This window comes from Artemia sp. Qi Xiang Cuo, chromosome 21, assembly GCF_049724085.1.
Source record: "Artemia sp. Qi Xiang Cuo chromosome 21, ASM4972408v1, whole genome shotgun sequence".
Classification (NCBI taxonomy): domain Eukaryota; kingdom Metazoa; phylum Arthropoda; class Branchiopoda; order Anostraca; family Artemiidae; genus Artemia; species Artemia sp. Qi Xiang Cuo.
In genome coordinates this window covers 46757273-46774185 of record NC_142814.1, presented here as the reverse complement: position 1 = coordinate 46774185, position 16913 = coordinate 46757273, and the positions used below count along the sequence as shown (strand labels likewise).

Genomic DNA, 16913 nt, shown 5'->3' with positions numbered 1-16913 from the left:
AATCTAGGAGAAGTTTTCTAGGTTTTATCCTGTTTCATGTGAAGTTCCTCAGGGTTCTGTAGTAGGACCCCTGTTGTATTTAATGTATGTTGACAGTGTGCGGTTCTATATTCCTGGTGCGTCTATGGCATCTTTCGCCGACGATACAGCACTTGCTGTGGCAGCAAAGACTCTCGAAGAACTGGTTCAGAAAGCAAACAGAGCTCTGCAAGGGTTGACTGAGTTTGTAGGTACTAGCTTACTTAGCATTAACGTGGTAAAGAGTAATTATATTCTTTTCAATCGGATTGTTGAATCCCAAAATCTTCCCAGGGAAATAGCAATAAATGGACGTTTATTAAAGCAGGTTGAGGAAGTGCGGTACCTAAGATTCATCCTCGATCAGAACCTCAGCTGGAGAAGGCATGCTGATCTGGTTGCGTGTAAGGTAGCGCGTGGCCTTGACATTCTAAGACGTTTTCAACATTTTTTGACTTTCTCATATTTTAGTTCTTTATATTATTCTTTGCTTGCGTTGTATATAAATTATGGATGTATGATTTGGGCTAGTAATTTTACGTGCAATTTTAAACGAGTGCAGATTCAGCAAAATAAAGCAGTGAGGTTAATTGGTAAGTATGATACACGAGTTTTAAGTACAGAGTCGATTTTTAGGAAGCTTAGGAGTTTGAATGTGGGTCAGATTAGAGATTTTCAAATTGGTACTTTTTGTTTTAGAGTTTGAATGGTTTCGCGTCTGATGTTTTTAATATTGTTTTTTTTTTTTTTTTAGTTCATTTTATCACGGATAGGCTAAGCTACTATGAAAATGCTGAAGACCTGGTAAGTGAGCCAAGAAGAACGGTTCGTTCTAGCCATGTGGGAAGGCACACGGGTCCGGTGGTCTGGAATACCTTTCCAGGCTCAATTCGGGAAGCGGAAAGTATGCCGCAATTTAAAAACCGGTTAAAGAAACATCTCCTTGCGAGCAGTTGGTGAGTGTGGGGCTGGATAACTAGAGAGGACAATTTAAGTAATTTTGGTCTTTCTGTGTTGTTAATATATTCTTTTTCTTTTTTTAAATTAATTATTCAGTAATTATTATTATTATCTCCGACATAACACCTTTAAATTAGGTGTTGTATTCTTAGACCACACTGCCGTTCTAAGAAGAACAAATAAACTTTCAAATGAGGATAAATCCATTTATTCACACAGTGAAAAAACAGGTACAAAAGTCCAGATATTTCGATCACATATACTGCGACCGTCTTCAGTAGAATTACGGTCGCTATAAAAATGATCGAAATATCTGGACTTTTGTGCCTGTTTTTTCACTGTCTAAATAAATCGTTTTATCCACATTTGAAAGTTTATTTTTATTATTATTTTTTTTATTGTTCTTTATTTGTGTTGATTTCAGAGATGATTTGGTTAGTGGTATAATTTAGTAATTGTGTTCTGGTTGCATTTTCAAGCATATTTTATTATTTGTGCTTTATTTGGTCGTAAAATCAACATGAATTATTTTTAACAAAGTTGTGAAATCCTTCCTTAATAAATTTATTATAGATATCGTGTCCTATTGATTGAAGAAATCTGTAGATCTAAAAAAAAAAAAGGTAGAAGTGGTCGAGATTATAACGTGGGATCATAGAACAGGTAGCCGAAGATAATATTAATCCAGAGTATTTTGACAAGGGCATACATCTTTTATATGCCAGAAAACTAGCGAGTACACCTCGGCAAGTATATCTTTTTGGGGAGGGGGAGGAGACTGATAGTTTTATGTTTTGGAGAAGGGGCAAACTTTATTCTATAGCGCTCAAAAACGTAGATATGATTCGGTGTTTCCTCTTTTTTATTTGTTGTATGGCAAGCGCTAGTAATCTATATAAAAATGAAAAAAAATCATTAAATTGTTGGTCAAATTCAAAGGCGGTTTTAATGTGATCAGAGAGGGCGCTTGCCCCTGGTACAGAGACTTTAGGGGCGCAAAATTTACAATAAACAATCTAATGGTCATAATTGTTTTGTTATTTTTGAAATTTTATTTTATTACGATAAAGCGGAGGACGCAGTTAATAGATAATTGAAAAACGATTAGTTAATAAATAGAACACAAATAAACTGAAACATAAAAAATTAAATAATGACGATTAAATAGTAACGCTTAAATTAAATAATTAATAATAACCAAATTTTTAAATAATTTAAATAATAAATTAAAAATAATCCAAAAATACTTATTAATTGATTAATAAATTGAAAACAATTTGTTATTAAATGATAAAATTTGGCCTAAAAATTTTGTTAGAGACAGATGAGGGCGCTGATCAACATTTTGCCCCGGGCGCAAGAGAGGCCAGAACCGCCACTGTTCAAATTGGTTCAAATCAATTAAAATTTGGCGACTCTATATCGATCTCTCACTTAAAAGATGTTGGAAATGTTTCATTTTTTTTACAAAAACGCTCAACAAAATTATCCACTGATATATTTGGCCAGTGTCTGTATCTCTAGAGGAACTCTCTTTATTTATATATAGAAAATGTTAGAAGTACAAAACAAACTAAAAAGCCCAGATAGTTCAGTAGTCAGAGCATCTGACTCGGAACAGTCAGTAAAAATAAAATATTGAGAATATATTCATTTTTGAATAAAAGTTCCGCTTGGATATTAGACTATTTTATGATTGTAGATGTACAAGGCCGTATCCAGGATTATTGTTCAGGAGGGAGTGCAGAAACACTTTAAAAAACACCAAAAACTTGTTAATATGCATTTTTGTTATATTTTTAGAAGTCGAACAAAAACTTTAGGGGGAGAGCGATCAAGCCCCGTACCCCCCCCCCCATGGAAACAGACTTGCAGATGGACAAAGAATTCGGTCAACGTGGAATATGGATCTTTTCTCTTCGTAAATGAGCAATTTTGAACTCATACTTTAGATGAGGTTACCCAGTTCTGTCCCACGGCTGAGGGGTCCGTGATAAATTTTATTGAGGGGGGGCCTAATGTAACTTCAAATTTTGTGTCGGAGAGGGGCAAGACAATTTAGCCTAATACGACCCTTACAAAAAAGTATACACTACGTTTTTCTTCTTTTCCATGCCTATCGTCTGGCAGGTTTTGCAGCTAGAAAGTGATTAAAAATATTATGGAGTTGCATGGCAAGTTTGTATCGGTCTCCCACTGAGAAGATGTTGGTAGGAAGCGGTTTATTTTTTCTCAAAGAACACGCTGCAAAACAATTAAATATAATTTGAAATAGCTTAAGCTTAAACCAGTTGGAGACATAAAAACAGGTTTCATCACCATACTCAGAATATATAATAGGAAGTACTTTTGCGAATTATTACAATAGAAAGAAGACCTTGAATGTAACAATACAACTTTTACTCAAAACTTCTCAGAGCCAACATTAATTGAATTCGAAAGTAGGAAATTAATAATTCATAAATCATTTTTGGATAAAAAATGGAAAAATCGTGAACTTTCAAACGCTCCCATGATTAATTATATTGATTAATGGAAATAAAGTGCGCATATGTCGAGGGGTTGGACAGTCTTCGTCACGTAGTACAGCCCGTTCCATCAAATGTGGCGTAATTCTCCTGTGCCGCAACCACTGCCGCAACACAAATAAACACTTTATTCCTCGTTTGGCGTGTGCCACCTGGTGCATCTTATTCCTGAAAGGGGTTACCCCCTCTTTCAGCAGACAAGTTATGGTTGCACGGAATCGTGCGTGTCAATAGTAACACGGTCTTAAATTGAGATATGACATGATCAAAATTGTCGTTTCTTGGGGAGGAGCTGGGGGTTCGAGATTAGAAGACCTTTCAAATCTTTTAAAACCCTTGTGAGTTTTCATGTCCCTCAAAAAGAGATGTTCTTGGAGTTATTATGGCCACTTCGCCTCTTCCCCTTAGTTTTGCATATACGTCTACTGAGCCCCCTACTCAAGCACCAAGGGCATCTATGATTGTAAATAGTAGCCTACTAACATATGGTACTGAGAAGTTTCATTTAGGCTATCAATTATAAATAAATATAAAAATAAAATCAAAAGTTCTGACTATCCGTTTGTATCGACAAAACCCCCGGTATCCTAAAATCTCTTTACATACAGGTAGGCTACGATCGTGAATTTTTGAGGGGGGGGGGGGCTTTAACAAAACAACTTTCGAATTGAATAAAAACATATGTAAACAAGGAAAAAATCAAACCCAGTCCCAGAAGCGCATCCAGGATTTTTGTTCGCAGGGGTGAGGGGGTTACTATTTTTTTTTTTTGGGGGGGGGGAGTTACATAAAAAACCTCAAAAAACCCATACAAAATTTGTTTATGTCCATTTTTGTTACCTTTTTACGAGTCAAACAAACATTTCGGGGGGGGGGGTCGAACCAGGTACCCCCCCCCCCCCTGGATACGGCCTTGCCCAGTCCCTCCTTCATGTAAGTATGTGTTTATACGGATGAGATTTTACATTATTAACGCATCCAAAAATGACTAAATAATACTATCCAAAACTTATTTTATAATAAATAAAAATTAATCCACAAAGTCAAGTTCGTGGTAAAGAACTGTAAGTAGGGAGCGACCCGGCTCAATAGTAATCGAAACTCTAAAAAACGGAATTTTGATACCAATAGATACATAAAAAAAATCAGATTTTTATGCTGATTTCAAATATATAAGTTTAATTAAGTTTAGTCCTACCCATCAAAAGTTAAGCGTCATATAAATTATTTGATAAAATTTGGCTAATTTTCGACAAAAAGGCGAAACATCCCCTAAAAGTCATAGAACCTTAATGAATCACACCATAAATCACACCATCAGATTCAGTGTATCATAGAACCCTACTGTAGAGGTTTCAAGCTCCTATCTGCAAAAATGTGGAATTTTGCATTTTTGGCCAGAAGAAAGATCACGGATACGTGTTTATTTGTTTTTGTTTTTTTTCCAAGGGTGATCACATCGACCCAGTGGTCCTAGAATTCCGCGGAGGGCTCATTCGAAATGAAATTAAAAGTTCTAGTGCCCTTTTTAAGTGACAAAAACATGGAGGGCAACTAGGCCCCCTCCCGCACTCTTTTTTCCATAAGTCACCCGATCAAAATTTTGAGATAACAATTTTGTTCAGCATGGTCGAAAAGTATAATAACTATGCCTTTGAGGAAGACTCAATCTCCACAGTCCCCAGGGGAAGGGCTGCAAGTTACGAACTTTGCCAATGTTTACATATAGTATTGGTTATTGGAAAGTATAAAGAAGTTTTCAAGGGGAATTTTTTCTGGAAGTGGGGGGGGATCTGGACTTCGCAGATGATGTTGTTCTTCTCGAAGAAGCAAAGCAGCGACTGCAGCTGCTACTCGACGCCATAGATGAAAAAGCCAAGAAAGTGGGACTTGCGGTGAATCGCAGTAAGACAAAGAGCATGGCCACATCTGACTCCCCGCTGATACTAAAATGCAAAGGTAAAGTAATTGACCAGGTCAAAGAATTTAAGTATCTTGGGAGCTGGATTGAATATGATGGTGAAATAGCGATTGAAATTAAGAGGAGAATTGGACAGGCGTCATCGGCTTTTAATAAATTGAAACCAGTTTTGCGCACTAGTAAATACTCTCTGCGCTTAAAGCTCAGACTCCTAAATAGCAATATGATGTCCATCCTCCTCTATGCTTCCGAATGCTGGAAATTAAACGTCCAACTGGAGAAACGTGTCCTAGCTTTTGAGGACATGTGCCTTAGAAGGATCCTGAACATATCATGGCAGGAAAAGGTCACCAACATAGAAGTCCGTCGGCGAACCGGTCAGCCATTAGTTACTGACCTATTGATGCGTAGGAGATGGACGTATCTTGGTCACGTCCCAAAAATAATATATGACTAGCACCCCGAGGGGAGGCGGAAAAGAGGTCGACAAAGACACGCCCTACGACGGCAGTACGACCGGGACCTGAGAAGTGCGGAGCTGTCTCTTCAACCACAGTGGGAGGATGTCACGGCTGCAGCTCAGTTCCGAGATGTCTGTCGAGGCTTCGTAGTCGCCCTATGAGCCATTGCTGGCTCTGGAGGATCTAAGGTAAACTGTTCTAGACAAAATGGCTATCTCAAAATTTTGATCGGATGACTATGGGGAAAAAGGAGTCGAGTGAGGGGGGGGGGGGGGGTAGTGGCCCACCAATCTTTTTGGTTACTTAAAAGGGCACTATACCGTTTAATTTCCGTTTGAATGCACTCCCTCCCGATATTCTAGGACCATTAGTTTGATTAAAAAAAAAAAAAAAAAAAAAAAAAAAAAAAAACGCATCCGTGATCTTTACAGTGACCAAAAATGCAAAAATCCCTATTTCTGTATAAAGGAGCTTGGAACTTTTTCAGTAGAATTCCTTGATACGTTGAATCTGATGGTGTAATTTTCATTAAGATTCCTTGATTTTTAGGGGCTGTTTCCCCCGTTTTTCGAAACGCAGGAAATTTTTATCAGGCTTGTAGTATTTGATAGGTAACACTAAATTTGATGAATCATACATATTTGGAATCAGAATAATAAGCCGATTCTTTTGACGTATCATTTGATATAAAATTCCGTTTTTTAGAGTTTTGATTAGTAGTTAGCCGATTTGCTGGTTACCACAAACTGTTCGAAAACAAAAACGCGTGAACAGATGGGTCCGAGCACGAGTTTTTCGGGAGAGTGGAATGGGGGCACCTTTGACAAAACAAAGAAAAAGTATGCTAATTATATTAAACATAGCAAGATATGATAGAATCAATCCCACTCTCTCCTTTATGTTAGGGCATTTTTACAAGCATGAGATTTTATACTTTTAGCGCATCAAGGCATGACTTCATCGTACGGTCCCTAATAGATCTAATAATAAACAAAAATTAAATACACAGAAGTTAATAGTTCGCAGTCAATATCTTGACTCTTTCAGGATGTCGCCTTAATGTAATTCGATATGACAGAACACCAGATAATCATCTGGCTTCTCGTACTACTAAAAACACAGAAGTCGTTGCAAAGCTTTCGCTGAAACTCGTAATGACATCATGTGTTTCTAAAACGTTTAAGACTTTTCAGGCATCAGAGGTAAATTGCATTTGTGTCTTTGTTAACTTTGGTTTTGTCCATAAAGGTTCGGCTATTCAAACCAAGAACAGTCCAACTGCACCTTTTCTCTACTTTGAGTGAAGGATGGTTTCTTATGAAACTTTTCGTGGTGCATCGATTGGTACATATAGAGCAATTGTGGTTGCATAGATTAGAGGTTCCATTCCACCTAATAGTTTATTTACTGTTTCACATGACTTTCCGAATCCAAAACATTGTATCTGACCAGAAGCAGATGCGCTGTTTTGGGACGCGACAGCCGCGTTGTCAAACTAATTGTTGGCTGTTTTGTTATGAAGTAATGATAGTTTGGATGAAGTTTCGATGGAAGAACGTTTTTTTGAAATCTTTTACAGTTTGACTTCTAAACCTCCAAAGCCTTTAGATCCTTCTTTTGAACCTTTATAAAGTCCCGATGGAAGAGTTTTTTTTTTCTTTGATAGTTTCGCTTCGTTAGTTGTACAAACAGCCCAAGCCTTAATCATTTTCATGATAGTTCCCCAAAGTTCTTATTTGCAGGTTTTTTTTGTGTATGTTCCCTTTATGTTTGGTTTCGCTCCCTACTTACAGTTCGTTACCACGAACTTGACTTTGTGGATTAATTTTTATTTATTATAAAATAAGTTTTGGATAGTATTATTTAGTCATTTTTGGATGCGTTAATAATTTAAAATCTCATCCGTATAAACACATACTTACATGAAGGAGGGACTGGACAAGGCCGTATCCAGGGGGGGGGGGGTACCCGGTTTCGTCCATTAATTTAGTCCAACAAATTGGTCGCTGTTTTGTTTTGATGTATCGATGGCTTTGAACTTTTTTCAAAGCCATCGAAACATACGACATGTATGTTTCGAGAATAATATTTTATATTATTATAAAATTAAATAATAAAAAATATTTAATTTTTATTATTAAAATTAAATAATAAGATTCTCAGATCTTACATTCAGCAAACTTCTCGACTGCGTTTGGTATAATAATTAACTACCGAAAAATGAATGTGCAAGGTCATCATAAGTGGTGAGAATATATCCTTTAGAAATATCTGGGTTTTTTTTAGAAGTTTTGATAGAAGAATTTGAAGAAATGTAAGCATAGAAAACAGGTATAATACCTGTACGCTGCCTAAGTAAAAAACGATATTGGCACAACGTATCGAAGGAGTTATAGTAGGAACTTCGAAAAGATCTCATTCAATTGGAAATTGAGAGGGCTAATGCCCTTTTTAATAGTCGAAAGTGATTGGAGGGCAATCAAACACGCCCATTATTACCCCAAACACCTTCAGTCAAAATTTTGAGGTAGAATTTTGTTCGAAGTATTTTAAAAGTCTGTAAATTATGTCTTTAAGGATGACAACCCCCCCCTCCACAGCCCCCAGGGCAAAGGTTGTAAGTTATGCCTTAGGGGCATGTAAGGTTTTTATAAAAAGGGTGGTTCAAAAAAGTTCACAAAAGGCTCATTCGATTGGTAATCAGAAGTTCTAAGTCTTTTTTTAAGAGTCAAAGTGATGGAGGGCAGGTACCTCTCCCCCCCGTACACCTCGTATTTTCCCGAAATGCATCTGACTGAAATTTTGAGATAGCCATTTCGCTCAACGTGGTTGAAAGGTCTGGAAATCATTTCTTTGTGGATGACACCCCCCCCCCCCCCCCACAGCTCTCAGGTCAAGGGTTGTGATCAAAATTTTGAGATATCCATTTTTTCAACGTACTTAAAACGTACGAAAATTACGTCTTTGAGGATGAAAAACCCCCACAGCCCTAAGGGCAAGGTTTTTAAGTTATTCCCTAGGGGGGGGGGGCATATAAGGTTTTTATAGAAAGCGGGGTCATATAAGCTTCATAAACAAATAAACATACAAACAAAAAAGGCTCGTTCGATTGGTAATCAGAAGTTCTAGGCCCTTTTTAAGACTCGAAGTGGTCAGACGGCAGATATCCCCCCACCCCCCAAACGCAAACGTCGTATTTTACCGAAATTTATCTAATAAAAATTTTTAGATAGGTATTTTATTTAGAATAGTCCAAATATCATATAACAAGGCTTTTGGGGTTGAAACAAACCCCCAGAGCATGGGAGCAAGGATTGTAAGTTATTCCCCAAGGGCATTTAAGTTTTATGGAAGGGATGATTATATAAACTTTAGAGGAAGCTCACTTGGTTGAAAATTGGAACTTCTAGCTACCTTTTAAGAGTTAATAGTGATGGAAGGCAGCTAGCCCCATCCCTGACAATCCCTCTTTTCACCAAATGAATCTGATTGAAATTGTGAGATAGCAATTTTGCTCAAAATAGTCCAAAGAACATATCACAATGCCTTTAGGGTTGACACAACCCCAAGTGCCCTAGAGATAGGTTTTTATGGAATGGGTGATCGTATAAACTTCCATGGGGCTCATTCGATTTGAAATTGGAAGTTAGAGTGTCCTTTTTAAGAGTCAAAAGTGATTTAAGAGCAACCAGCCCCCCGCCCCGCACGCGCATCGTTTCCCCCACAATCAAAATTTTGAGATAGCAATTTTCTTCATTGTAGTTGAAGGGTCCGGAAATTATGTCTTTTAGGAAGACACCCCCACACCCACACCTCTCAGGGCAAGGGTTGTAAGTTATACCCTGGGGGCATATAAGGTTTTTTTATAGAAAGGGTGATCGTATATTCTTCAGAGGATACTCATTGGACTGGTAATCAGAATTTTTAGTGTCATTTTTAAGAATGCCCTTTTTTAAGTGATTAGCGGGTAACCCCCCCCCCCCCAACGTCATGTTTTCCCGAAATGCATCTAATATAAATTTTGAGACAGTCATTTTATTCAGAATAGTCCAAAGATCATATAACAAGGCTTTTATGGTTGATACAACCTGGAGCCGAGGGTTGTAAGTTATCCCGCGGGGGCATTTAAGGTTTTTATGGAAGGGATGGTTGTATAACTTTAGAAAAGGCTCATTTGGTTGAAAATTGGAGGTTATAGTTCCCTTTTAAAACTCAAAAGTGATGGAAGGCATTTAGCCCCCCCCCCCTCCTCGACAACCCCTCTTCTCTCCAATTAAACTTGCTCCTAACGCAAGTTTATCGGATCAACCTATTTTGCTTCACCCCTTAAAAAAAAATCCTGGATCAGCCCCAGAGAACATAATTTGTACTTTACTGAAAAAAATACAAATGAATGAGCATTGTCAGTCTAATGTACATATGCTGATATTTATTCCTTAAAATGTTAAAAATATTTGATTTATTAAAGTTATAAAATTGAAAACATTTAAAATTTACTTCCTTTCAGTGAAGTGCAAATTATGTTCCGGCCTTGGGAAGGCATAGGGGTTTTGAGCCCTACTCATGTTAATTTCTGCTCGTTTCGAGTTTGACTAGGTTATTTATTTTAATTTCTGTGCATTTTGGGTTTCATTTATTTATCGATGCTGATTTGCGGTACTTTCACACTTGGTAGGTTATTTTTTAGTTTTACACTTGGTAGATTATTTTATTCTATTTTTGTTCATTTTTGGTTTAGTGGAGTTTTTACTTTTCTTTGAAAAAACTAATTTTTTGGAAAGTTTTTTTATCTAATTTTAACGTCTTTGTTTAACATATTATGCCTGTTTTCATATTTTCATTTTTTTTTGAATTTGTAAATGAAAAGGCAGTGTGATCTAATTTTTTATTTACGATAGAAGAATTTTCCTTTTAATTTGAAATCTTGAATTATGAAACTTCTTTTGACTTTTGACAATTTTTTTAACTTCCTACTTTCGATTAATTTACTTGCAAGATTTTAACTTTTGATGAATTGATTATTTTTTTTCAAATTGACTTCGACAACTTGTGACAACTTTTGACTTTTTGAAAAATATTTTCAGGTTTCGCAAATTTAATTGACCTTTTTCCTTGTGACATTAATATGTCGGGGATGAAATCTAATCGTCTCAGTTAAATAACTCAGTTTGTTTGAATACAAATATGTTTAAATAATAAAAGAAATTCACATTGAAAGATGCAAAGATACTTAGACTTTAATCATTTTACATTGAGTGAGGAATTAGCTCGTTTTTGCATCGAGTCAGTCTAACGCTTGGATCACTCTTTTTGAACCGAGCCGGGACTTAGTTGCGGCAGAGGGGAAAGGGTTTGAATGGGTCACAAGCCCAATATGTATGTGTTTCCAATCAAGCATATTTAAATTCTTTGCATGAACTTGAACAAGTTGCAATATACCCAAATTTGTACTGAATATACCTTAGAAGAGTTAGCAATGTTTATGGTTTAGGTCCCTTGTCCGTTGAGCCAAGTAAGGCATGACCTTCGATCATTCTAAGGGAAAGATGTATCTGAAATTTTGATAGGAGGTCATTGGAAGCTGGTTGCCTCCCGGTCGCTTTCGACCATGAAAAGTACGCTAAAAATTTGTTGACCAAAAATTCGACTTCCAAGCTATCGAGCACCTCCTAAGTTTCTAAAACCATCTGTTCTACGCGAAGCGACAAGGAAAACAGTTGCTTTCTAAGAAAAAGTTACTTCGTCGGGTTTCTCAATTTTATTTTCTTCTTTGGTAGTTTTGTATCTTGAATCACCCTTTAATGAAATTAAAATCGGATTAAATCCTATGAGTTCAACATCAGCCCTCTAAAAAAACATCAGCCCCCTATGTCAGTGAAGCGACATTTTCACTTACCACATTTTCCAGCTTCGTCACCTCTTGCGTTTTTTTCGGGGGGTGTTCTTGAATTTGAGGCTTCCATTGCACTGATGGAGGAGGGTTGGATAGCACTTTCGGTATAGGACTTGGTGATTTTGACCCAAACGTCGTTTCATCTACCAAACAACTCAATATTAAGAATAATACATTAGCAATTTGTTAGAATTTCGATGAAAGAATAGACACATTAAAAATTGTTTCGAATTTTTCAAAGCTAGAACCAACTAAAAGTTAAATTTTTCCTGAAAAATATTGCATTTTTTTGGAGAATGGGTTTTTCTTCAGCTAGGTCTACTGAATCTGTAACTCACACTCAGCAACCGGTATAAAAAAAAGTCAAATATTGCCAGCCAGGGTCGTATCCAGGATTTTTTTTTTCGAGGGGTGTTTTACACAAGAATTTTTTTCGGGGAGGGGGGGGGGGTACGCAAAAACGCTCAAAAATGCATAAAAAATTTGTTTATATCCAGTACTGTTACGTTTTTACGAATTAGATAAAACATTTCGGGAGGGGGGGGGGTTCAAACCCCCTAAGCCCCCTGGATACTGCCTTGTTGCCAACACCTCTCCTTCGACACAGAAAAAAATGGTAAAAATGAAATTCCAAAACATTGCAATATCTGGTGCAGGCACGTACGTAAACATATGGTGGGCATGGTGTATTGCAAAGCATAGAAAATTACAGAAAATTCACATGTTAAAAACGTAAACACCACAATATTTCGGGTCTCAAGGTCTTGTATAAGCTCTATTTTCGGTATAAAAAAGCAAAAACTTAAATATCTTCTCTGTTACGCATAAAGTCGCGCGGTCACTTGTGACATTTTTAAACTTCTGAAATTTTTGCCTCGGAAAACCGTTTTCCGAGCTTCATTCAAAGGGAGGGTCCGTAGGGACTTCAGTCCTCTTGATCTCTATTATCCTGCTGATCCTCCCTTTAAGAACAGCTAAAAATTAACAGCTAATAAAATATGGCAAAGACACGTACACTGGATGTTTTATTTGAGGGTGGGGATAGTTGTAAAAAATATATAAATTAGAAGAATTAGATAAGCTACTTGATCGTGGGAAACCACAAAAGTCCTATTTTGTGCTGGCCATGCTCAGAACCCTGCCCCCGCGTGTGTACTTTGTCATTTCTGGTACTCCTAAAGGTATCACGACTAAAAAAAGAAAAACATTCTGAACATTAAATATCGCATATTGTTCATTAGTTTTGCTTTTTTTCGTCCTCTTCATTAATTATGCATAAATAACAATGTTTAAATTAAACTTCAATAAAACGAACACAAAACAAATAAGCTTTCAGAAGCCAATCTGACCAAGCACGAAGTTTCATTTAATCTTTTTTTTGCAAGAACTTTTGATTGAGGCTTTGCATATTAAACACGGATACATATTATTTCCAATAAATAAGGTTTAGGCCTAACCCTAAAATGGCAAAATTTATTATATAATAGATATTTTTAGGAGCTATCGAGGGGGCACCTATTTTAAGAAATAACGTATACCAGGTGGTACATGCCAAACGAGGCAATAGTGCGCCAAGAGTGGCGGAACTATGCAGCACACGGAGCGCTCCCATATGTGCACCACGTGGCGAAAAGTGGGAGAACCCTCGGGAGCTATTTGAGTTAAAGAAATAAAGGATACAACATGATCTTCCCTTTTTTTGGGGGGGATGGGGTGTCCAATGCTTGGTTTATGGACTTGTTAAAACTGGCCCCTGAATAATTAAAATGAACATTAGAAGGCAGTACAGGTAACATCATAAACTAGCAGGCTATAAACAAAGGAAAGAATGTGAGCATCCAAGAGTCTAACCTGATCTAGTCGTAATCAATAGATAGGCTAGACTAGCCAAACTGACTTGTATAACTACTAATTTGAGAAAAATATTTCTTTCTAAAACTGTAGCAAGCGGCCGCAAGCCAGTGGTGGATCCAGGGGAGGGGCGATGGGGCGCGCGCCCCCCTAACGTAGTCTAAAGTAAGGTAATTAACTTAATTAACGCAAGTTTGCGTTAAATAAACTTGCTCCAAACGAAAGTTTATCAGATCAACCTATTTGCCCCCCTCCCTAAAAAAACTCCTGGATCCGCCCTTGCCGCAAGCAGCACACTAGCTTTCATAAATCGGTACATCTTTACATCTCCGATTCTCCAGACCTCCTGAGAGCACAAAAACTGTCCGCTTGATGCCTAGGTAAATTCGTTCAGATATAAATATCTTTAACTCTTCAGCTAACTTCTAGTCCTCTTATAAGCAAGAACATGACTGCACATGACTGCATTTTTCAAGCTTGCCAAATACAGCTTGAAATGGAATAAGAGTGAAGCAAAACCTCTTAATACTTATTCTATTGTAGATAGCATTGCAGCTAACCGTTTTCCTCCAAATTTTTTACTTGCCGGCGAAGCGTCACAAGTTGCAGGTCGCAAGTATGCTAGAATACTTTTAGGCACTGCAATTTCCTAAACTTTCAAATGAAAAATTCTGCTCTGTTTAATAAAAAAAAAACAAGGTAACTTTATTTTTAGAGAGTGTTAAGTTACATAGAAAGTAAATGTTTTGTAAAAAATTAATTAGAACGTGTTAATACTTTCTAATATTGTAAGTTTCATTAAATCTAAATATCTCTATCTCCAGCACAAAACGGGAGAAGCTAAATACGTAGGTTTTAATATCCCAGGGAAAGTAAGAGTCAGCTTTTAATTTTCTGTCGTTAATTTAAGACTCTTATCCACAAAAATAAAAAAAGCTTATGATAGACGAGATAGCGTGATCCTTTAAGATATCTCGTGTCATGATTGCCAATTAGGCTGGGATATTTTAATCCATATTCAGTTGCTAAAATATTGGAGGCGGGTGAAAAAGGAAGCTAATTTTCATATGAAGGGGGAATCTTACTTTATCCCATACAAATATTCCTATTTCGGCCGTTTGTGTCTGAATAATCATAAATTCCAGAAATATTGGGATATAAAATATAACAGTCACGTGGGTAAAGATGCCAATTTATAATCTTAGTGTGTTTTGCCTAGTACGATAAATTTAAATAAAGGCGTATAAAGATAATAATATTGACAGATTATTCATTCTCCAAATCTGTAATTGTAGTTTGGGTTTTACAAAATTAGAAACTAATTTTCTTCTTCTGCAACTGAATTACAGGTTTTTTCGGTTTGGCACACACTTGCAAAAGATATAGTTTTCCGGGTATACCAAACTTCAAAATCATGTTAATTTAGTGTTTTAAGGCGTAGTATGTTGTAGGCCAAATATGGTGTGATGAAACAGCTTTATGCATGGTGAAACCATGTTGAAAAAAGATGATACATCACAAAGTTCTTTTATTGGAATTTATGCTAACGGTTCTACTTTTGCCTTCTTTTTCTTGATAAAAAAACCCTGCAAGCTTCTGAATGAAAAGATAAGTGCTCGACTAGTTAACAATTCACAATATTTGTTATCAATTATCAAAAATAAAATTCATGACGAAAAATCCCCAGTCAGGGGGATTTGGGACCAGGACTCGAAGTTCAGCCGATTAGATATGTAAATAGGGTTGGAGGGCGCGTTAGAGCACAAGTTCAAGTCTAGACATACTCCCCGCCCATGTGGTGGCGCATATGTTAGTGTTCAAGTATAACGTAACTTAAATTATTTACTTTTACAAAATTTAGAGCTTATGATTGCTTTGTTTTGATGCTTTAAAACTAAGATTAAATGGCCCCTAAAATGGACCTAATAAAAAGCTATACACATGAATGCTCTTAAGCTTTTTAGACACATCCATTTACAGCTGTCGCACTTGGGGAAAAAAAAACAAGAAATGCCTATGATTTATTTTTCAACTTGGGATTTCTAGTCCAATACGCACACGGGATTTTATTTTTGGGGTTAATTCTATAAAACAGAAAAAAAGGCAGCCATTATGAATAATTTTTTTTTGGGGGGGGGGATTCTTAAAAACAGCAGAAAAGGGGGCAATTTCAATAAAAACAATAGGGAATCAGGGGGGAATCAGTAAAGTCACATAATTTTTGAGGAGGTGGGCCTAAAGCCCATCTTCCAAGCATAAATACCAAGTCGGGGCTGTTTACCAATAATTGGAAGTTTTGTAACTAGATGAGGAGAAAATATGGATGACTCCTTACGAGACTGGACAAGGCTGGAAAAGACATACACTGGTTAGGCTTTTAGAGGGAGGGACTGTAGAGATTTTGGTGCTTGTTTAGAATCCAGAAAACACGCGAGAATTGTATTGCGAAAATTGAAAGGCATTACCCGGTACTTATATGAGACGCTGTATAAATAAAGGGTTTCTCATTCCGGGAACTATATTTAAACTTTAGTTTTTAGTACTTTAGGGGGAATAAACGGTACCTAGGTTAGGTTACGTATTTAATATATGCTATGGTCCCCCCCCAATGTGCAAATATATAGCCCAAATTTGTTTTTGAACTATTATATTTTTATCCTATTTTGTTTTATTTCATAAGAATTAATGAAACTTCACTTATCGCGTGTTTTCTGGATTCTAAACAAGTATCGAGATTTTTTTTAGGGAGGGAAAGCATATGGCGTCAGATAGGCAAGCCCTTCACCCCCAATATTTGTCCCTCTAGTAGAAATGTAGCAAAAATGCATACAATCAAATTTTTGGCGCGTTTTCTAAAAGTTTTTTTGTAACCCCCCTCTCAGAACAAAAATACTGGCTACGACCTGGGTCTCAGGCCAAAATCATTTTTTTTTTTTTTTTTTTTTTTTTTTTTTTTTTTTTTTTTTTAGCATGTCTTTCAACGAATTTATTTTCGGCGATGGCAAGAGAGAATTTATCCCATTCCATGTATAAGTAAACTTTAGGCTACCCCTTTCCCTTTAAACCGCATATTATTAGGTTCCATTGCAACTCAAACTTCATGTTACATAACCCCGAGTAGCTGAACCCTATGTAACTTAACCCTCATGCAACTGAGCCCCTGTGCAACTGAGCCCGCGTGCAACTGAGCCCACGTGTAACTGAACCCTCATGTAACTGATCCACATTTAAATGGAAATTCGTGCAAAACTGGACATTCGTGCAACTAAACCCCCGTGCTG

At 36.8% G+C, this 16913-nt stretch overlaps 1 protein-coding gene across 1 annotated transcript in view; it reads right to left on the bottom strand.

Annotated features, from left to right (window-relative positions):
* The window catches only part of LOC148939634 (uncharacterized), a 79479-nt gene that overhangs the window by 46798 nt on the left and 15768 nt on the right, over nt 1-16913 (bottom strand). The window contains exon 2 of the mRNA XM_089107183.1: nt 11785-11924. Coding sequence (XP_088963309.1) covers nt 11785-11924 — 140 coding nt within the window. The remainder of the gene's footprint in view (nt 1-11784; nt 11925-16913) is intronic.